This window comes from Phaenicophaeus curvirostris, chromosome 20, assembly GCF_032191515.1.
Source record: "Phaenicophaeus curvirostris isolate KB17595 chromosome 20, BPBGC_Pcur_1.0, whole genome shotgun sequence".
Taxonomy (NCBI): Eukaryota; Metazoa; Chordata; class Aves; order Cuculiformes; family Cuculidae; genus Phaenicophaeus; species Phaenicophaeus curvirostris.
In genome coordinates this window covers 10,450,903-10,472,480 of record NC_091411.1, presented here as the reverse complement: position 1 = coordinate 10,472,480, position 21,578 = coordinate 10,450,903, and the positions used below count along the sequence as shown (strand labels likewise).

General features: G+C 49.1%; 1 protein-coding gene across 3 annotated transcripts in view; it reads left to right on the top strand.

Moving 5' to 3' along the window:
* The window catches only part of GPSM1 (G protein signaling modulator 1), an 83,269-nt gene that overhangs the window by 39,010 nt on the left and 22,681 nt on the right, over positions 1–21,578 (top strand). For all 3 annotated transcript variants that reach the window (XM_069873282.1, XM_069873281.1, XM_069873280.1), the window contains exons 8-11: positions 1,669–1,777; positions 4,671–4,797; positions 18,149–18,219; positions 20,808–20,987. In XM_069873282.1, coding sequence (XP_069729383.1) covers positions 1,669–1,777; positions 4,671–4,797; positions 18,149–18,219; positions 20,808–20,987 — 487 coding nt within the window. The remainder of the gene's footprint in view (positions 1–1,668; positions 1,778–4,670; positions 4,798–18,148; positions 18,220–20,807; positions 20,988–21,578) is intronic.

Sequence of the window (21,578 nt, the reverse complement as noted above, 5' to 3'; positions counted from 1 at the left end):
ATATGTGGTGCTTCATCCTGTTGCTCTGAGGTGCTACTGGCAACTTCCATGTAGAAACACATGAGGTTACATAGAGTGTGTAGAGATTCTATATTCTTTGAGAGGTTTGTTCCTTTCTTCTGGACCCACTCTGTGTGGTCCTGTTGCCTTCTTGCAGCTGAAGTGATTCTGCAACCACCTTCTTGAGTGCTGCTGGCTCTTGGGAAGCTCTTCTCCACTAGATGGAGCAGAGACATTAAAATGGGAGTGCTGTGGCACTATCCAGGCAGTATCTGCTCAGAGAAGGTATAATCCCACCCAGGGGTGAATCATGCTGTGGGGGTGCAGGCCTGTGGGCTCCTGCGTTTCTGGGAACACACCCTATGAGCAGAAGGTATTGAACAGGGTGACAAGAAAAGTGTTTAAATGCTGATCAACCCGCCCAAACCTCTGAAAAGGGAGTTGCAGTCACGCTGAACCTCCCCCTGCGCCCCCATGTGCTTTTTTTATCCCATCGCCCCCCACATCTGCTCGGTTGCGGAGCTGAGCAGGCTCTGATGAGCAGTAGGTCTCTGCCTGCTCGTGCAAACAGGCTTTGAAGCCGGCTCTGAAGACACCTGAGTGTCTGGTCAGGACCAGCTGCACTTGGAGGCTGGGGGTGAGCGGTGCCCAGGGCAGGTTTCACACTCACCTGCTTTCTCTGGCTGCTGAAATTAAGAAGCAGTGTCCTGGAGGCTTTGGGAAAATGAGTTGATATTTGCTTGGCTGTTGCATGTAGTTTCAGTTTGCGCGTGCATCCTGGGCGATGCGGTGCTGCTGTTCAGCAGAACATTGCATGCTGCAATATTCTTTCCTTGACATTGAATCATGGAATAGTTTGGGTTGGAAGGGACCTTAAAACCCATCCAGTTCTACCCCCAGCCATGGGCAGGGAGACCTCCCACTGGATCAGGGGCTCAAAGCCTAATTTAACCTGGCCTTGAACACCTCCAGGGACGGGGCAGCCACAACTTCTCTGGGCAACCCTCACAGGAAAACATTTCTTTCTAAGATTTCCTCTAAATCTCCCCTCTTTCAGCTTATAACTGTTCCCCTCATCCTATCTCTGCACTCCATGATCAAGAGCTCCTTTCAGCACTTGAAGGTGCTCTAAGGTTTCCCTAGAGCCTTCTCTTTTCTGTGCTGAACAACCCCAGCTCTCTCAGCCTGGCCTTGTACAGGAGGTGTTCCACCCTCTGATCATCTTCATGGTTCATGCTCTTGCTAGTTTAGCTCTGGACTGTTGTTGAACTAAAGGACTGGATGTTACATGTCCTCTTGAGCCATTGTGCATCTCTGGAGAAGAATCCTTGCTGTGCAAGGTGGAAGCTGGTCAGGAGCTCAGGCTTCTGCCCTCAGGCTCACAAATGAAGCCAAATCATTCTGGGCCCTTCCTGCACTGCTCAGCTTTTTTCTGCTGGGGGTGTAGGACCAATTCTGAGGCGCGTTCCCTGATCTTATTGACCTCAGTATAAGAAGAGTTTAAGATGTGCATTTATTTATTTACGTGCATTTGACTTTCCTTTGCAGAATGCTTTTGTAGGCACAAACCTAGCTAGGAGGCCTGGCTGTGCACTGGAGAAGGAGGCCCTGAAAGGGCTGCTGGGTTCTGCCCAGCATTTCTGTGGTTGACAGTTTCCTGTCTTGCAGGGTGGGAGAAGGAAGAGCCTGTTGGAGTCTCGGAAATGCCTACGTCTCCCTGGGGAGCCATGAACAAGCCTTGCACTTTGCAAGGAAACATCTTGAAATCTCCCAAGAGGTAAGAGAAGCTGATTCAGATTAGAGGCAATCAGCTGTTCCTGTTGGGAGGAAGACTTTATTTTATGCTAATGGGTTCTATTCACGTAGCTCTTCTCTTGCTGTGCCTGCTCTGGAAAATCCTTGTCCATGTGCTGTTTCAATGGTGTCTCTAGGAACTGCAGAGCTTAGCTGGAAAATATTGGTTTTGTGGGAGGCTCCCAGCCTTCCCCTTAATTACGACGAGTACTTTTGCTGTCTGTGCCTCTTAACTGATATTCCTGGCTGAGAAAGGACCTGAGGACTGTCTCGTCTGCTGGGTGAGGTGTGCACTCAACTGCTGTGAAGGAACTCTGATACCTCGGGGTGTCTGGTCTGTTAGCGAGACACCTGTGTTTCCTGAGCTGAAAGAGATGGACCTTTTGATTCTAGCTGTGATCTGACTGAATTTACTGGCAAGTTAAGAACTTGGAGAAAACAAGGCCAGCTTCTCCTCGGTGGCTGGGTGCTCTAAGCCTGCTGTGTGTGGCACTGCCACAGTGCGTACATGTGACAAGTTATTTCCTCTTAGTGAAGCTGACGGGGGGGTCCCAGCTGAGAGGTGATGAACTCTGGCATTGCCGTAACACATCGATTGCTGACGCTGGCCGAGCACAGCCCGAAGCTAACCCTGTACTGCTGTCGCACCATCTGGGGCTTCATTGTGCAGCTCCTCTCGTTTTCACAGATGCATTTGCCCAGCTGTAAGAGTATAGAGTATTTTTAGGTGTATCAGAAGTGCAGAAAGCTCTTTCCAGTGTGCTATGAGGAAATCAGCTGTGGCCTCTTTAGTCTTTCCAGATGAAGAAGTTGCCCCAGTGAAGTGCTAATTAAAATCACCATATTTAAGTGTTTTGTGTGTTCTCTGCTGGTAGGTTGACTAAATCTTGACATACCAGCCTAATTTTGTATTTAATTATACTTAGCAGACACAGAGAAGAAAAACTGTTCTTTGGCCCTGTACATTTTAGGACAAAATAGCTTTAGTCTGCTAGGACTGCGGGGCTGGCTACTCAGAGCCAGATGGCAGCTCGGTGACGTGTGGTGGGGACGGGAGCAGTTGGGGGGCCTGGTGACGTCTGGGGGTGGAGGGGAAGCCCTTCAGAGTAGGGGTTCACAGCGGTGGTGTCACTTTGGGGTGATGGCTGTGATTACAGGGCGTGTCAGGAGTGTTACTCGTGGCAGGTGGCTAATAAACTCCCCCACATCATTAATTATGGAGCAGCGCAGAGCCTGCCCGTTTGCGAGGAGAGCCTGCATTAACATCTAGCAGCTAGCAATTCTGTTTGAAAGCTGATGTTTTATTTTAGCCTTGGGAACAGTGTGAGCTGCTTGTGGGGTTGTGACAAGCCTCAACGTTTTGTCCAGGAAAAACCTCGTGCAGTTAAACCTTTGCACACTGTGTTTAGCTCATTTCTCATCACCTTCTCCCCCTTCTACTCTGACATAAATCTGACGGTGACATTTGAATCCAGATGAAACCTGCTCAGGGTGAGCACGTTGGAAGCGGTTTGCGGGGTGAGCAGAGGTTACTGGAAAATTTCTTCTTCAACAGCTGGAGTGAAGGATGTGCACCTAAAAACCTTGGAAGCTGTCCCAGCTCTCAGGCTCTGCTCTGCAGTGCCTTTCCCATCTCTGCGTGTGGCAGGGGGACTACTGGGAAGCTGAGACATCGGAGCTGAGGGCAGAAAGCAGGGCTCTGCTATGGTGTGTGTGGCAGATCCTGCCTAGGTTTGTTGTCCTACCAGTGTAGTGTGCTAATGGGGCCTCAGAGACTATCGGGAACACGTGAAAGTCGGAGAAGCATTTAACAGGGCATCAAGGACTTGCAAGACCTAACCAGGACATCATAATTTCTCTGGAGATGATGTCAATAGCAAATCTCTTATAATTGGCAGAGGATTTATGCCTGATGATAAGCTGTTTGATCTGCCTCCCTTTACTGGTGCTTGGGGCTTTGTCATAAATAATGTGGGGATTTATGGTTTTGTTCTAGGATGGCTTGTGCTGCAGTCTGTCTCAAAGGACCACAAAAGAGCTGTTGCGAGGCATTTAATAGGGAGACAGACCTCTCCAAGGGAACAGCCAAGGTCTTCCTCTGTAGCCGAGGCTGCTGTTCCTCTGAAGATTACAGGCTGTTCCTGAGCGACCTCTGTGTTTGCTAGTGATATGCAGCACAGTGATTTCCTTGTTTCATTGGACTTTGAGAAGGACCCAGCAGCGTGTCTTATAATTCCCCATTTTAAGGAGCAGAAGCCACTGGAAAGATCTCTTCTCAAATATGTCATATCAGCTTCCTCGGCCTCAGGCCAGGGAGACATGGAAATTTAGAAAAATTTAGATTTTGAGTCTTGTGTGGGTAGATCACTAGGAACAACTCAAAGCTGTATGGACCTGAGCCAGGAGAGAAGGGCTTTCAAAGCATCCCAGCCCTGAGTGTGACACTGCCCACGTGGCTGATAGTAGTGAGGCTGGCTGGTGCTCAGTAACTATGGAAATGCTTGAAGAAGGGGGCTGAGAGCTCCGGGGCGCTCTGCCAAGCCGTATGCGGCTGCAGGACAAGCCAGGTGTGTACGTTTACCTCTGTCCCAGTTCTGTCGCAGTGGGCAAGCTGTGACCCCTCAGCTCATTGTGCTGAACTCCGCAGAGCTGTGTTTTGTGGCACAGCATCTCCCAGATTACCCTGGAGGAATAGTTTTGGAGAGCTGCTTTGGTGTTGAAAGCTGGGATGCGTGGTCTACGATGGTGTCTTTGAGCTCTCTTCTGACTGGCTGGGTGTTTGCTTTGTTATGGGACTGGCAAACCCTTTGCTAGGGGCTGTTTGCTTAAAGCGTGTTGCCTTTTGACCAGCTGCCCTGTTGGTTTTCACCCTGCAGATCGGAGACCGGAATGGGGAGCTGACGGCTCAGGTGAACGTGGCCCAGCTCAAGTCATCCCTCGGCTTGGGCCCTGGGGACGAGGACGTGGGCTCAGCTCACCACTGCGCTGGCTATGAAGCACAAGGTGAGTTTCTGGGCTTTTGCTGGCACTGCAGGGCTTTGTAAAAGATGCGCTTGAGGAGCGGGAAGTGTGCTTTCCAAAAGCTGCAAAGGCAGGGAAGGAGCCACCCCAAAGAGGGCACAGAATGAGTTAATGGAATTAATCTGCATCGGGAATGAAATCCCTTTGCCAAGCAGCAAACCAGCTTTTGTCTCTTTTAAAGCTCTGCACAGGGCCCTTTTGACTGGTTTTGACTGATAGAGCAAGCTTTCAGACAGTGACTGGCAGGGTTTTTTGGCTTCTCTCATTCTGATTAGCACCCAAGGAATGAACCTACAGCAGAGGCTTGAAGCCAGGTTGTGAGCAGCAGCGTGCTGGGTGCTGTCTCCCCCCTGGAACACCTGCAGTGATGCTCAGCTTGGAAACAGAGATGTGGCAGGCAGACAGAATGGCTTTACTTGCTGCACTTGGCCCTGGGTGATTCGGCCTCTGCTCCCCAGGGAGCAGGAAGGTGCAGATGAGTCCTCGCCACAGCATGCGGCCAGCCTGCCGTGTCCCCAGCTTGGGGACCGTATGCCCCTCCTGGAACCGCTCGCTGCAGGCGTTTGTGGGTGCCTGGCACAGGGCATCTCCAGCTGGTTGCTCTGTCGCTGTGGACAGACTTATTAATTCACACAGATGAAGCTGCATCCCGGGAGGTGCCGGCTGATTAAATATGACCTTGTTAGTGCTGATGTGTTTTCTCAGGCGGTGCGTTCCCTTTCCCGTTGGTAGAACTGGCACAGAGGAGATGGTGCTGGGACTGAGGCACCGTGTCCTGGGAGGGAGAAGGGCTGGCTGCGTGTTTGCTCTCTGTATTGATCTTGAAGATGTAGCCCGCTACGTGTGAGCGCTAAAGCTTTTCCTGAGAAGTCAAGCCTGGGCAAGGGAGCCAGCGTGTTCTCCTGTGCCCCATCAGGAGCTGAGCTGTTTCCTCAAAGGCCACGTGAGCCATACAGGCTCCTTTTGCACCTCTGGTCCATCTTTGTAACTCCTGGGAACTATCAGTGAGTGCCTTCCCTTCATTCCTGGCACCTTGTTAGGGGCTTCCTTTTGCTCTGAAAGGGGAATGGGAATGAACCTTGGTGTGGCTGCTGCTCCTGGGACAGTGAGGTGTGGAGGAAACGAGTGATGGGGTGCTGGGCAATGCAGGGGGTGTGCAGGAGGGCAGCTGCAAGGACCTCATGGGCATGAATGCTGCGTGCTGAGACACTTGTCTGGCTGGACGAGTGAGAACAATGTGTGAAAGAGCTGCAGCAGAAGGGATCAGGCCTGATCTGCCTGGGAGAGGGGCTCTGCAGCTCTGACTGTGTTGAATAACCAGGAGCACGCAGCCTTTTGTTAGCTGGAAATAATTAAAAAATAAAGCAAGGAGGGATCTCTCTGTTCTTGTAACACATTCTCCACTGAATCTGAGCTTGAACGTGACCTACTATGGGCTGGTCTGGTGTCAGGCAGCGACCTGGTGTCCTGCTGCTGGCAGGAGAGTGCATCTTGCAGGTCTTGGGGAGCTGAGCCTGGAGTGTGGCAGTGTCCCACGTGGGTGGTGGCAGAGCCTCACAGCCTCCCTGGCACCTCCCTCACCATCTCACAGCGCGATGCTCAGGGTTATTGGCACTGAATAGCTGGGATTTTTGCTTAAGGCACGTGGCAAGCCTGATCAGTCATTGGGGTGAGCTCTGAAGGTGAGGCAGGGCAAGGCAGAGCCAGCCTGTGGGCTGCTGGCTGCCCTCCGGTGATCCAGATGTGCCTGTGCTGTGTTAACATCTGGAGCCAGTAGTGATTTTTCTCTCATCTGCCAGAGCTGTGCTGGGCTGTGTGTGTGATCGCTGCGGGGTGGGAAGAGGGCCTGGCTGTAGTCAGAGGCAGTTCCCTCTGGAGGCTGCAGTGACCACGTTGATCTGTGGTGCCATTGCTCACATTCCCAAGGCTGGGGCTGCCGTCTACAGAAGAACTAAGTGCTCGCTGGAGAAAAACCAGCAAATGACTGAGGATTGCAGTGTGGGAGGGAGGGACTGCACTGCCTGGGACCCGTTCCCTTGCAGATTAGGACTTCTCTGGTCCTTGCCAGGTCCTAGGAACCTGCTGGGGAGCTAAAACCCAGCTGCGTTTCATGGCTGGGGCTGTGCAGCAGCAGCTTGCCAGAGGAAGGGAGGGAGTGTTGCCATGCTTAGCAACGTGCGTGCTTCTGCATGTGCATCTTGAGTGGGAAAGGTGCTGTCTCTGTTGATTTGGAGAGAGGATGGATCTACAGGACAGCCTGTGGAGAGAAGGCTGGTTCCCTTGATTGTCCTTAGCTTTTGTTCTGGCTTCAGCTCTCTCATTCTGAACTTCAGTGGGGGATAAGAGAGGCCATCAACATGCGTCTGAGCCCTTGAGAAGAAGGGAGGTGTGTTTAATGGCTGAGAGGAACTTTGATACCCTCCTGTGCACCTATTTAATGATTAGAAAAGCATAATTATTTATATTATTAATAGCAGCAATTTACAGCAAGAGGTACATCTGTTTCTATAAAAGGAAGCAGATGAGAGAGTTGAGATTCAAGTTGACTTCTTAGCCAGCCGTGCCTTTTGATATCAACAAATCTGGTGGCGGGGAGAGCTTTCAGGTTTTTATTTTTCCCTTCAGATTAATTTCCCTGCTTAAGGTTATAAGGTGTCTGCATATTCATAAGGATGCTAAAATCATCTGATAGGGCAGCAGTGTTATAAAACCCATTAATTTCATCGAGCAGGTGGAATCAAGTTTCTTAGCAAATTTGAGTTCTGGGAAAACCTGTATCGTTGGCTGGGAAGCCTTGAGCCAGACCATCAGCCTGTGACCTCCTTCACAGGCTACGTTTGCTTCTTAGTCTTGGGCTTTGCCCTCCACTGGGTGGGCCTGAGGGAGGAAAGAGTGTCTGATGTTTTCCTCTGCTGTTTTGGCTCCTCTTCCTGAGCTCTTTGTGGTTTTAATTAATATTCTGAGAGGAATTGGACGTCAGAAGGCAAAGCTGGAGGCCAGGGAAGTGGGGCAGCACTGCAGAAGTCTTGTGAAAGCAACGACCTTGTCAAGAAATGCAAACAGGGAGAGCTTAAAGCAACAAACGGAAAGAAGCTGGAGTGTAACTAAAACATGAAGCGAATAAACAGAGGTTGTGTCTGTTTTTCCAAACGCCCAAAAATGTGGCCCTGAAAACTGGTCTTGTAGTGTGTGAAAGAGGGTGAGTTAAGAATTGAACACTGATAAGCTCTTGCCTTTGAAGAGAAGCAAGGGAACTTGCTGTGCTTGTAAGGGAGTTGTTTTGTAGGGATGAAGGCAGCCCTGGACGGCAAGAAGTGATGTCTGGTGCTGGGAGACGTCCCGTGGTGCCAACAACCAGCTCTGCCCTCAGCTCCGCTGCTGGGTAGGGGTGGGAGCTCTGTCTGCCTGCGCCACCCTCGTTGGCTGCTGCCTCTGAGTTCGGTTGGATTGGGCTGAGGTTTTAGCATCTGCTCAGCAAGGAGTCGGCTGCACGGAGAGCTTGGGAGCAGTGAATCGGGAGCACGGAGCTGAGCCATCCCTGGACTGAGCCTGGTGGCAGTGCCTGCCTGGGATGCCCCTGGGTGGGTAACTTAGGTCTCTAGCATACATTGAACAGAGTGATGCCTTGTAGCGTTCCCCTCTTCAATTCCTCCTCGTCATCTCTGCCAGCTGCGAGGGAAGTGCAAAGAAAGGGCTCACCCATCACCAAAGGGCTGGAAGTGCCAGACAGAGGCAGAGAGCAGCCCTGGCCGAGCCTCAGCACCTCTCCAAAGTGAAAACTGCCTCTTAGTTGCTTTTCATTTGTTCTTGGCAGCACGTCAGCCTCAGTTGTCGTCTCTGATGGCAGCGGTAGTGATAGGAGACACTGAGCAACACCTCTTCTGGCAGCTGGGTGTAGGTGGGGAGGGATGCAGGTGTTTCAGAATGCGTTGGCATGTAGATGCTTCCAGAGCATTGTAAGCTGGTTTCTGTGCTGTTTGCAATACAGATGCTGCTGCCCAGCTGTGCTCAATACACTCTGAGGGCAGGAAAGGGTGCTCTGCAAGTCTTCTGCTGAAAAAGGGTAGACACAAAGCTATTTGGCTTGTTTCATGTTCAGGCTGAGCACTGCTCGTCCCTGCATGAGAGGCAGCCGTGCTTCAAGGTGTATTTTCAGGCGGTGAAGTGGGCAGCTGGGTCTGGGTGGGCATGGAATGGCACTGCATCCTGGGCAGTAATCAGCTCGGCGTGGCTTTGAATGTGGGTTTTTGCATCCTCGTTGTGGTTTTGAGCTTCACTTCTTCACAGGAATCTTTGAATCCTTGGATCAATTAGACAGGGATAGAAAAAAATCTTCTTTTATGTTTCCCAGCCTGTTTGTTTTCGTTTGTTTGCTTGCTTTAAATATCTTTGAAGTATCTAAGAAGCATTTAGGGCTGTTGAAATATTCCAGATTGACCAGCCCTCTATTGACGCAAAGCAGGAAGGAGGCAGCGCTGCTACCCTGTGCCTCGGGCTGGGCTGCTGCCCAAGGACAGGGACGTTCCTTCTCCATGGTTTGCTCAATCTCTCTGCAAAGGAGTGCGCTGAGTGACAGCCGAGACACGTTGCCCTCTGAGACCAGCCTCCTCCTGACAGTGGGACAGCCCTGTTCGCTGAGGCTGCGATTTCAGTGTCTGGGTACCGTTTGCCTTCTGCTCAGCAGACGAGTACAGGGGTCACATTGCTAACGGGACCTGCCCTGTTCTTACCAGTCAGGCTGAGTAAGCAATTGAAATCGCTTCATATTAAGTACCCTCTACTCTATTTGATTCTTCCCGAGAGCTGATATGCTGCAGTTCAGCCTTTTTTCGTTCTGAAAATGAAAGCCCAAGGCTGTGCTGGTTAATTGTACCTGCTTGTGCAGGGGTTTGATGGATGAGGTTGTTAACTCAAGCAGAGTAGCTCTGGGCCAAATGGAAGGCAGGATGCAAGGTGGTCAGGTTGCTTTATTGTGCTCTGACAGATGTTCAGTGGAGCTTTAGCTTCTGAGCTCAGAGCAGCGCTAGCGTGGAAGTTCCCACGTGCCTCCCAGCAAGGCGCCTGCAGGAAGGTGTCCAAAAACACTCCAGTCTGGGGTGAGCGCCTTGCTTTGATGCTTCAGGGAACAGGGCAGGAAGGACAGGAGTGCTGCTTGCATGGAGGGCTTCTTGGGTGAGGATTTGGGACTCGTAAAGGATGCCTCTTCATTATCTTCGTAATTAGTTTTTCCTAAATCTGAGTAACCTCTGCTGTCGCAGCTGTTAAATCGTTTCAGCAGCACTGATGGAAGGATGAACCTCCGAGTCATTTGGATTTAAACCAAGTAATTTAGCACTCAGTTCAGACTGCCCAGTATTGGTTTTATGAAGTTTTAAAATATTATTCTTTGAAGTGTTAAGAGCTATTTAATGTCCTCTCTCATCTCACTCTGCATGCGAGCCTCCTTCCTAGCATCAGTGTAAAACACAGCAAGACTTCTCAGCTCGCAGCAGAAAAAATGCTCCAGGACTGGAGGAGAGGATATTGTGCTTTTTTTACCTTGATGCCAGGGGAAACTGCAAATACTGGAAAGGAGGATGAGGAAGAGGAAGAGGCTGGTTCTTGAAGCCTGTGGCAGAGAAGATACACCATGGCTTTTGGCAAAGCCATCCACTAAATCAAGGGACCTCTTGTGGGGAGCAGCAGCTTGTTGGAAATTTTCAGCTCCTTACGCACGCTTCTGCTCTGAGCTGGGGAGCCTGAAGTTCCCTTTGGCTGCTCTTCCAGGCTCCTGCAGCCATCCCAGCTCTGGTGTGCTGTCTGGTTCCCGAATACGCTTTCCACACCGTTTTCTTTGGTAGCCAACGTGATGGAAATGCCTGTGGCTACAATGCTCTTGTGTCTAAGAGTTCAGTATTGCTGCTAGGAACAAGACGCCTCTGCTTACTGTTTTTCCCTTGCAGCACAGAGCAAGAAAGGGACTGAGAGTTCTCTTTCTTACCCAGCTAGAATTACTTTTTATCTCTAAAAGGCTTTTTTTTATGGATGACCATGGCTGCTTTGGCGCTTCACTGAGCAAGGCAAGGCCAGACCCTCCGCGTGAGTCACCGTTATCTCTTGACTGACCTTGGGAACCGTGCTCCTTCGCTCAGCAGCAAGGCTGGCCCCTTGCCTGGCAGGGACAGGCACTCAGACAACAGACCTCTGCTTTTAGCAAAGAGACCTGGCAACTCGTGGAGACAGAGCTCATGATTCAGTCCGGTGTGGCCAGCCTGGCTGCTGGAAGCTGATGACTGATTCACAGCAGCATCCAGGAGGAGGGATCAAGTGCGTTGTCCCTCTTTATAGAGGCTTTTGCTGTGAGTATTTGATCACTGCAAAGCTCTGATGTGTGGTGCTCTTTCTCTTGCCCTCCCCAGTCCGTCTGTAGGGCAGAGCTGCCATAGCTGGGCTTGTCTGGCTGCTGGAGATGTTGTCTGTGTTAATTACTGTGTCACTGTCTAGCTAGAACTCTTGTTTCCTTTTGATCTCTGCTTGTTCCGACACAAGCTGATAACAGGAGATTGGAGGTCATGAGGCTCTGCTTGTGAAAATCCTGCTCTTAAAAGGAACCCTGCCAAAAGGTCCTGTCAAGCCTTTCACGGCTGTTCTAGAATTAGCCCTGAGGTTACATGTCTCCTCCCAGCCTGCTCCACCCCCTTCAGTTTATCTACCAGGAAAATCTTCTTGTCCCCACAACTGTTAATTTATTAAGCAGCCCTTTGCCTGGTGGAGTTATGGTTATGGGAGGTCACTTCTAACAGGGCTCCAAGGTTCCCACAAGCTCCAAGGCTTGTATTTCACTGTTAGGTGATGCATGATTGGGTGGTCTGCATTAGATGCTGCAGTTACACACTAAAATACTTCATTCTTTAGCCTGAATTGCTGGTCCTTTTTTTTTTGCAAATAAGCCTTATTCCAGCCTTGCTTCTTTAGAGAAAAGCTGGTGCCCATTGCATGACATCGAGACAATTCAATAGTTTGTAAGGCTACCAGATGTGCTTTTACAAGCTCCCTTGAGCCATCTGTATCTCCAAGTAGGACTTGGAGACTCCACGACTTGCCTCTTCCATGCGAATGCAGAAGGTCTTCTGGTACGTGGTCCAATATCTCCTTGTTCCCCCTCTCCATCTGAGATGCCTCTGCGGTAGCCGCTCACCCTGAGCGCAGTCAGCCAGACGTGAAGTTGCTCCTGGGTGCCGTGTCGATGTGCAGCGCTGCTGTGATTCGCAGCCAGTTGTTCAGCCGTCAGACTGGATTCTGGAGGACGTGAAACCCGGGTGACACATAGCAAAGCATCTTCTGCCAAATCAGGCAGACGAGCATCTTGATTCAAAAGTAACTTCTCTCTATCAGTGTATACTCTATATGCTTTAAAAAAAAAAAAAAAAAACCTGAAAAGAAAAAGAGTTTTGCCATGGAGAAAAAGCCTGCAAAATTGTTAGTCTGGAAAAGGTTTTTGTAGTGCTCAGGATCTGTCTGGAAGGCTGATATTTGCTCAGCTGTGTGCTGTCTGTGTGCCAAAGAATACAGCACATCAGAGCAAACACACCGGAGCCCAAATCTTCCCAGCAGAAGTAGTTTGATTCCTGTCCTTTTCGCTCCCTGTTCTGACAATGGGGAGCTGAGGATGGAGGGCCTGGTGTGGGACCAAAGCGTTGCTGAAGTCTGATGTGACACTGCGCTGGAAACAACATCCCCACAGCTTCCTTAACTATGGGTTGATGTTATTTTCATGTGTACTATCCTTCCTGTTGTAAGCAACACCTGCTCTTGGCTTCTGTCTGGCCCTCCAAATAACTGATAGGGAGAAAAATGTTGTTTTGCCCATCGAGCTATGTTCTCAGACACAGAAGAGGTGAAAGCTGTCAGGTTTCCCCACTCCTTCCCTGTCTGAAGGATTAGGGGGTAGACAGGTGCTCCTTCTCGTGGATTGACACACAAGGACCAACGTTTTGTGGTGCAGTCATCATAAATAACTGATATTATTTACTTTCTCTACTTAGAGACCAGTATTGTTCTATCCCAGTGACAACGGGGAAAACAAATGCTAGTGTTTATCATGCAAGTGCTGGCAATAATAGAGGTCAAGTGGATTTATAAAGCCAGAGTCCATTATGTGTTTGAAGACTAATTAAAGCCTTAAATGAGATGCTTGTCCTACTAGAGACTGCTTTTTTTCCCCTTTCCTCTTTGAAGAGCTTGCTGTAATAATAGAGCATTAGCTTGACAGAGCTTTCTTGATTAGATGTCAGCAGCGTATGATTTGAGATGCTCTGTGTGCGTTTGGATTGCCGGACCGTATCTTCACTGTCACTTCTGAGCTTTGTAGAGTTTACAGACCAGCCTTCCACCCCAAATAACTGGCTGGTCCGATTTAATCATATCGAATAAAATTTAGAGTTGCCTGCTAAAATCAAGGTTCCAAAATGCTGGGGTCTGTACAAGTTGGGGGAGGGACTGGACTGTCCTGGGCTGGAAGAACTAAAGGACAGGTCAGTATCTCAGTTAATGCAGGTACAGAGAGAAATGACCTTTACATGAAAATACAGCAAGTGCTTACGCTAAGGTTTGTTGTGTTCTCTTCATGGTGCAAAGCTCATGCTCTGTGAGGTGACCTCTGCTGCTGAACTGTGCCTGCTGCTCAGCCTGGAGAGCTGGAGGCGAAGTGGAAAGGATGTTGGCCATCCAACCTTTCCCTCTTGGTCTTATAATGGGGTCTACTGTCAGGTTTAATTCTTCTTCCTCTGGTACAGCCAGCCAAGAGGAATACAGCGTGTTCCAGGCCTGTAAATAGAACTGTAGCTTGATCTGCATCAGAGAAGGGGGGTTGCTTTGTCTCAAACAGGGATGGAATAGGCTTCTCTCCAAGCTGCTGGAGAGCGGGGAGAGCCTAGGAGTTACCAAAGCACATGTCAGCTTGATGAGAGCTCCTGGCAGGGCTCCCTGAGTTGCTGCTACACGTTCTGTTCGATCTTGTCAATTCTGAAATCTCAGGAGCGCCGTCTGGATATGGAGACCGTCCACAGAGGAACAAAACTTCACCTGCACTCTCTACCCTGCTTTGCCCTACTGTAAATTTACAGGGGATGATCCCATCACCATCCTATGATAAAACACTTCCTTGTGTTTTTTTGTGGCCACATCTCACTTTGTAGCAAGGTACTGCTAGAGAATTTTTGCTGTGTGAGCATTTCTCCTCTAATTGCACCTTGAAAACCAAGGACTTTCCTGTTGGAGGACCTTCCTGTGGCACAGGAATCTTTCCTTCTGGAGACCAGACTGCTCCTGCCCTGGAGGAAGTAAAGGTGTCTTTCATGCAAGTGAGCAAGGTCCCAGGTCTTTGTTGCTCCTGTCCAGGGATGGAGGTAACTGCTGCTTTGAGTTTGAAAATACAGGAATGCGAAAACCGTTAAACCCTCCTCAAGAACCAAATTGCAAAAGCAAAATGTGAGAAACACCCCACCCTTGGTTCATGGTGGTGCTGAGATCACGGAAAGGGGGAAGAGATTTTAAAAAAAAATATTTTTTAGGAAAAAAAAACCAAACACGCAAGCCTGAGTGCTGAAAAGAACAACATCTGAGGAGCTCCAGGAAAACAGGGCATGAATATAGCCAGTCAGGAGCATTGCTCAGCTGATGTTCACAAGAAGGTTTCAACTTGCTCTATTAGAGACCTCAGTAAACCTTAAAGACAGAGAGTGCATTTAGCAATGCCCCTGAGGTTTTCCGTTACTCTGCAGCAGGCTTGGTAAACACGCCAATAAATGCTGGAGACGGAGGAAAAAATCCTTCCAGAGGAACAGACTTAGGTTTTCAGCTGCTTGGGCTTTTGGATCCACGACTGCTGATCAGCATGGGGAGAAAGAGGCAGAGATGAACTTCTGCTGAGTATTAAGCGATGCTGCAGGTATTTCTGGGAAAAGTAACTTGGAGGAGGCTGAAAGTTCTGTCTGGAGCCATCTGAGGGAATATCCTGGTCAGAGACAGAAAGTTAATGGGACTTCTGTCGCAGGGTGCTTGTGAGTATGGAAAACTCTCTCCTCTGGAAGATGAGCACGGGCAGGCTACTGAGTGTGTCTGCTGCAGAGTAAGGGGGAGAAGCTTCTGCAGGTGCGGTGGGGGTTGCTGCCTGTGTCGATCTGGTTTATGGTAGCCGTGATGGATAGGCAGCCTCTTAATTTTTTACCCGTTTGTTTTAACGGTGTTGTGGGACAGCTCACAGTGAGTGGGGTTGGCAGCACCGTGGGCTCTTGCAAGCCTAGTGCTTGGTCCTGGTGCTGGTTGCGTTGTCTTCTGGAAGAAAATAGCAGAGTTGGATGGTTCTGAAGTTGAGTTTGTGGCTTCTAACTGTTTGTCTTAGCTCAGGTGAATGTGAAATCCACACGGTAACAGAGGAACACTAGCATCAAAATAGCTGAAAAAGACAAATTGTTCTGTGTGCCCTAATTGCTGGGGTAGTCTCAGCTGATGACGTATATTAAATTAACAAAGGGAAAGGCAAGTTTTCTCAGATCAGAGATTAATGCTTTCTGGCCGGCAGTTTAATGCTATTGGAAATGTACAAAAGCACCTGAGGACGGAGGTGTGTAATTAATGACTCTTTAGGCTGTTGGAAACGATGGGTGTTTATCTCATCAGACACACTTTGCTTCTTTCTCAGTTTCCTGGAAGCGTCCATTAAAAGCCACTGTGACGCACGTTCACTTCCAGATGCTGGCCTTGCCTCTTGGGCATTGCTTTGAAACCTAAACGTATCTTCTGATTTTGTAGGTGTCTTACTCCAGACCCACCTTGCTACTCCACGTATGGGACTATAGGTTGTCCCGAGGGAAGCTGAGCGCCTGCAAGTGCTTGTAGCAATGTCCAGAACGTCAGTGTGTGTAACTGGGAGCCCCCAGGCACAACCCACAGCTTTCCCCTGATCGACGTGGCAGCAGTCAAAAGCCCTTTGCTTGTTTGGCAGTGTGGGAGGAGACCTGGGGCCGTGCTGCCTCTGCTCAGTCTCCTCTGCTGATGCCCCCAGGTTGCTGGTAGAGCAAAGGGAGCTGGATGTGGTGTATCTTGTGTCTCCCACTGAGTTGCTACAAGACCTCGGCTTTTTTTAAGAGCTCTTGGTCCTCCCAGCTTAAAACTGGTATCGGTGATGACCTGGGGAATGTAAGCTTGGGTGGCGTTTAGCATGTAGAAGGATAGTCCTGGATTGAGAGAACCGATCTGACCGGGAGGGTGGTGGAATGAACCTGCCAGAAGCAACTCTCCATTTTGTGGTGGAGGAAGGCTTGGGCTTGGTTGTTTCTTCTGTCTCCACGGCTGAGTGCACATCTAGCCTGTGATGATAGCGTAGATGTGTTCAGCTACCAAATAACTGTGGTGTTTTATTGGTATCCAACAAATAGCATGAGCCTTTCCCATCCTGCTCAGAGCAGGTGGTTAAGATATATTAGCAAACAAGACACCTGAGATAAGATACCTTGGTAAACATAAGCAAGGACTGAAATAAAAATAGTAATATCAAAAGTTCTACCTGCTTTGTTGAGGGCAGCAAAGTCCTTTTTCCCTGCTAGCTCCAAGGGGAAGGCAGCCTCATGTCTGAACCCTTGCCAGTGTCAGCAGCAATCGCTGACCTTCCGGGATCAAATCCTGTTGTTACTGAGCTGCTGCCAAGAGAGCAACTGGTTTTGCAGTGCAGGAGGGAGTAGAGTTTGGTAGGAATGGCAGATGCGTATTGTTACGTTTGCCTTACCGTGTGTTCATAACGTCTGTTGTGCACCTATTCCCCAGCCCTGCCATCAGTCCCTTCTGAACTCAAAGCAGAGTAATGGGGTCACCTTAAAATGAAGCTGGCGCTAAGGTGATTTTTGAAGCAGAGAGAAACATGCAGGATTATTGCACAGATTTGAGTCTTTATGGCTGCAAGAAGTAAATCACTTTAGGGTAGCAGAGAAGTAGCAAGGGGCAGTGAAAATAGCTTTAGGTTATTTATAACTAAGATGTGGTATATATGCATGCCCCTTAGTGAAGTCCCAGGTGATCTGAGCTTCTCTTTGTATCTTATGAAGCTGAGTAAGGTTGAACTTTTCAGAGCAGCAGAACTTTTTGGAGTCGCTGTGGTTTGGCTACAGCTGTGGTCACACCTGGAGCGCTGGCTGAGCTGGAGGTGTGGAGGTGCAGGAATCTTCGCTACCTAGTGGCTTTTTCCATTAAACCACCATGTTCTACTTATAGTCAGTCTTGAATTGCTTTATGCATTTTGTGCCTTCTCTTTCGTTAAGTTTATCCAGTGAGCAGCTCAGTTGCACGCTGGGTTTGAACAAGGTCCATAGGTGCTGCTGTGACATAAGCAGCGGTGCTGTTAGGTGGTGGTGGGAAACTGGAGAATCTTCAGGTTTGGCGAGTTTGCTGTTCCAGGAACCACACAAAGCTCAGTGGTTTCCGTTCTCAGGGCTCAGCGTGAGGACGGGTTTCAATTCACATGCATTCATTCACCCTCGCCCAGGATTTCCCCTGAAGCTTGGAAGTTATCATGGGACCGCGAGTCCAACGCATTCGTTTCAGCCCCACTTAGTGTTGCTGGTGCAGGATGTCACATGGTGCTCGGCTAAACTGAACCTTCAGGAAAGATTAGGGAAGGGGAGCAGGAGGGTGAAAGGGCAGGTGTGGGGAAGGTGTCCCACGGCTGTTTTGCAAATCTCTGCTGTGCCGGTGAGCAAGGCACTAGAAGCTGGAAGCAGATTGGAGAGAAACGTGGAGGCAAAGAGTTTGGAAAGCAAGAGTCAGAGCTGAACTGTTTCCTGCACTCTCTTACTGCTAGAATACTGCATTAAAATGAATTTTATTAAATCTCAAATAAATATAATGAATGCTGCCAAATGTTGTCATTCCTCTGTCGGCTTCAGGGCAAGGTTTTGGGTTTGTTCCTCTTAAGGCTGGGCCCGTGATAGAGAATATTTACTCCTTTTTTCAGTTTTCCAGCCCTTGTGACTGTAGAGAAAAGCTCAAAGCTGCATCCGAGATACATTCTTGAAGCTCCTGAATTCCAGATGAGGTCAGGGTCATAGTGAGACCTGGCCACTAGCTCGACAGCAAAAGCCTGATATCCTGACTGTGCTGGGATGGTGTTTTGAGTAAGACCCAAAACAATAGAAGAAAAAAGCATGTTTAAATCTCAAGGGCAGCACAGCTGCAGCATCTTGCCCTTTTGACTTTGTAGTTAACAGGAGCGGAGGGGCTGCCCTGTTTGAGTTTTATCTGTGTGACATTAATGCTATTGGTGAGCGACACCCTCCTGATTCGAGAGTGCGTTGTTTTGCAGGAGCCAGGCCAAAGAGACTCCAAAGGAACGGCATGGACAGCTTAGACCTCCTGAAGTTCCCTTCTGAAAAGGTAAGCAAAGATGTCTGGCCTTGAAGATTAAATATCAGTAGGAATCTGTAATGGCTTGTTGACTGGCTTCATTTGCAGGGAAGTGTGCAATTAGCAGACATCATTGGAGTCGATGGGATTAACCAAAGAGGGTTTCTAGAGAGCTTGGAGAAGAGGAACAGCTGGTCTAACTAAAAAGGCACTTAACAAGAGAAAGCTGAAAAAGCCACTTCTATGGGTTTTGGGAAAAACAGCCATTTATTGAGAGGATAATCGTTTGCATTTTAGCCCCTTTCGTGGCTGGTGGCAAATCTCAGTGCCTTATTAGCCCAGCGGAGTCTGCCTCCAGCACAAGGAGGGAAGAAGAGGTCAGAAGCAAGAGATGGTGCATTGCAGCAGGCAGGAGGGGTTTGTTCCAAGGGTCTTTGAGAGTTGCCTTTGCTCTGGTTCGCTGCTAGAAATGTCAGATCCAAGCAGATCAGCGTTTTCTCAGTCTCCCTAGGGCAAAGGCTGTTTCTGCACTCAGCTGTAATGCACTGAGCCTTTCCACCTACAGGGATCATTTAAGTTTCTCCTGTGCAGGATTGCTGGGTCTGCCCAGCAGGTACTAGTGCTGCCACGGGGCTCAATCCTGCTCATTCCCAGAGGAGGTGTCCAGCCAGCCAGCCATGCTCTGCCTTTTTGGAATGTCTTTGGCACGAATGGTTTATGTTCATTTAGTCCTTTCCAGGTGTCCCAGGGAGCACTTCTCCTTCTACAGAAGTGTCACAGAGAGGAAAAACTCACCCAAGTTGCAAGTAGGTGCACGTGGTTAATGGGAAAGAACCTGAGGCTTGCAAAGCCATTTGAATGCCTAAATATCCCAGTCAACATTGGGAAGACCTGACAAAAGCTTCTCTGTGAATTAACTCCCTTTGGGAGTTAAATGTCAAATGCACTTTTACATTTTTATCCATTCCTCCAAATCCCCACTGGCCATCCTGGCTCCTCCCTGCTTTAACCAGTGCCGACAGGAGAGCTGGGAAGGGGCTCTCTATCAGGGAGTGTAGGAATGAGATGAGGGGAGACGATTTTAAGCTGAAAGAGGGAAGGTTTAGATTAGATCTCAGGAAGAAATGTTTTCCTGTGAGGGTGAGGAGGCCCTGGCCCAGGTTGCCCTGAGAAGTGGTGGCTGCCCCATCCCTGGAGGTGTTCAAGGCCAGGCTGGATGGGGCTTGGAGACCCTGATCCAGTGGGAGGCGAGATTGTAAAGAATAAATCAGTGGAGTGCGCTGTGATCTCTCCAGCACCCTGTCATTATTGTCTCACCCTCTCTTACCTTTCATCTTTGCCAGAGATAGCCTTCAGGTCAGCAGGGACTCCTCCCGCACCCACCAGGAGCTCGTGTCCAGCGCCTCCGAATGCCCCAGCAGACAGCAGGAATGCTGCTTCCCTGGTCATCCTGCTCTCTCCAACCTGTGTCTCTTACTCCTTGTTTTGAGCTTCTCTGATTTTTGCTCCCGGTCATTGGTTCTTGTTTATTCCTCTCTCTACCAGACTGAAAATCTCTTTATCACATGCTGTTTTTTTTTCCCTGAAAGTGCTTACACACTGTAATTGAGTCATCTATTCTTTTCGTCACGAACTAAACAGTTTGAGAGTTCCAACTAAGGCAGAAAGGCACCGTAAGGCAGTTTCTTCCCAGTTCTGAAATCCACTTTTGTGGCTGCTTTTCAAGATGTGGATGCAGCTCTGTCTGCAGTTGGTCCCATCAATAGCGTCTAGTGAAATGAGTCTTTCCTCCCTGTTCTCACGATTCCTGTTTGTATCACAAGTAATAGAAAAGACTTTTTAGTTACAGCATCCCACTGTGCTGGTGGTGTGCTCTGACTCCAAACTCCATTCAAATATGGGGATTTATGGTGCCCTTAAATCCCAGCCTTGTGGGCCCTTGGATCGTGTCCTGAGCTGTGCTGGAGCTTCTTTCACTGGAATTCAAAAAAACCCCTGGAATTCAAAAGATGTGTAGTCTCTGTGACCTTGGTTTCCCCAGACATTATATGCAGATGATAATCTTCTATTTTGTGTGTCTATGGGAGCACCGAGCAGAAGGTTTAAGAGGGCAAAGGAGAGCGAGAGGACAGGGGGCTGCTTTTAACCACCTGCTGGAGTTCACCACGTTGTGCTGCAGTCCCCATGTGCTTGTGGTAGCGCAAGGGTTGACAAAAGAGCTGAATGAGACTCTGGATGTTCATGTAAATGTGGAGTATCAAACCTAGCCATGTTTCAGGACCTTTCATCCATCATTCCCTATGCCTCTAAATAAACCAGCCATTTCTCTACCTCCATTCCTGGATTTTTAAGAGGATGTTACTTCTCCCTATGGAGAAGTTGACTACTGTATGTTGTTTGGATGATGCTTCCTCTCTACTCAGTAAAATTACTCGCTTTGGAGACAAGACAAAATGTTCTCATTCAACCCGGCACATCATGAGTGGCAACTGACACCATCTAAACTCCACATTCACTTCTCTCTTCTGTGTCTCCTCTTCTGTGGCTGCTTACCAACACATCTCCACACAAATCTGAGGCAAGCAATTTGTGCAATGACTATTTCTTGCTTTCCCAAGGACCAGAATGGGGACAGCCATCACATGGGAGACCTGAAGATCTCTGGAAAAGAGTTCTTGTCATTACCTGCAAGGTCAAAGAAGTACCGGGAGCACCAAGCCAGTTCGGAGAGGAAGTCCCAGGGGTCGAGTACGTTGCCACTGGATACCAGCGAAGTCAGAGTCCAGGTGTCACAATCGGTAGGAAGATGTTTTTCAATCTAGTTACTGGTCTGGGAGTTTCTAATAACATGTTTGCTCTCACTTCATTTCTAACCTGGTATGGGGCGGGGGGACAGTGTGGCCAGTTGGTTGGAAAACAGAGCTTGCATCTAACTCTGCTGCTGACTGTTTGGGCAGCCATAGGCAAATAACTTTATCTTTTTAAGCCTGAGCCTCCTTGTCCATTATGCAGAGCAGTGGTACCAACCTCCATCATGAACTGGTTTATGAGAGCTTGGTATTTAGTGGTGGTATTGATAACCTTTCCTTGAGGGATGAGAATTTAGACCTGAACTTCCCTGAGTTTGGGACTGTCATGATGTGATGCCTTGAATTGCAGAGCACCACAACAATTTGGAGCCCTTGTTGTGTGGAGCCTGACTTGATCAGCCTCCTGGAGTTCATGAGGAGTGGGCTTGTTGCCTTCAAGACACAGAGTCCTTTTCAGGTTTTTGATGAGCAACTGAAAACTTTGGTTGTCTTTGCCAAATCTGGGGCCTTAGGGGTATTTCCCCTCTTGTCTCCTGATCCATCAATGATCTCTGGAGTGGCAGTGTGCAGAGTGCTCTC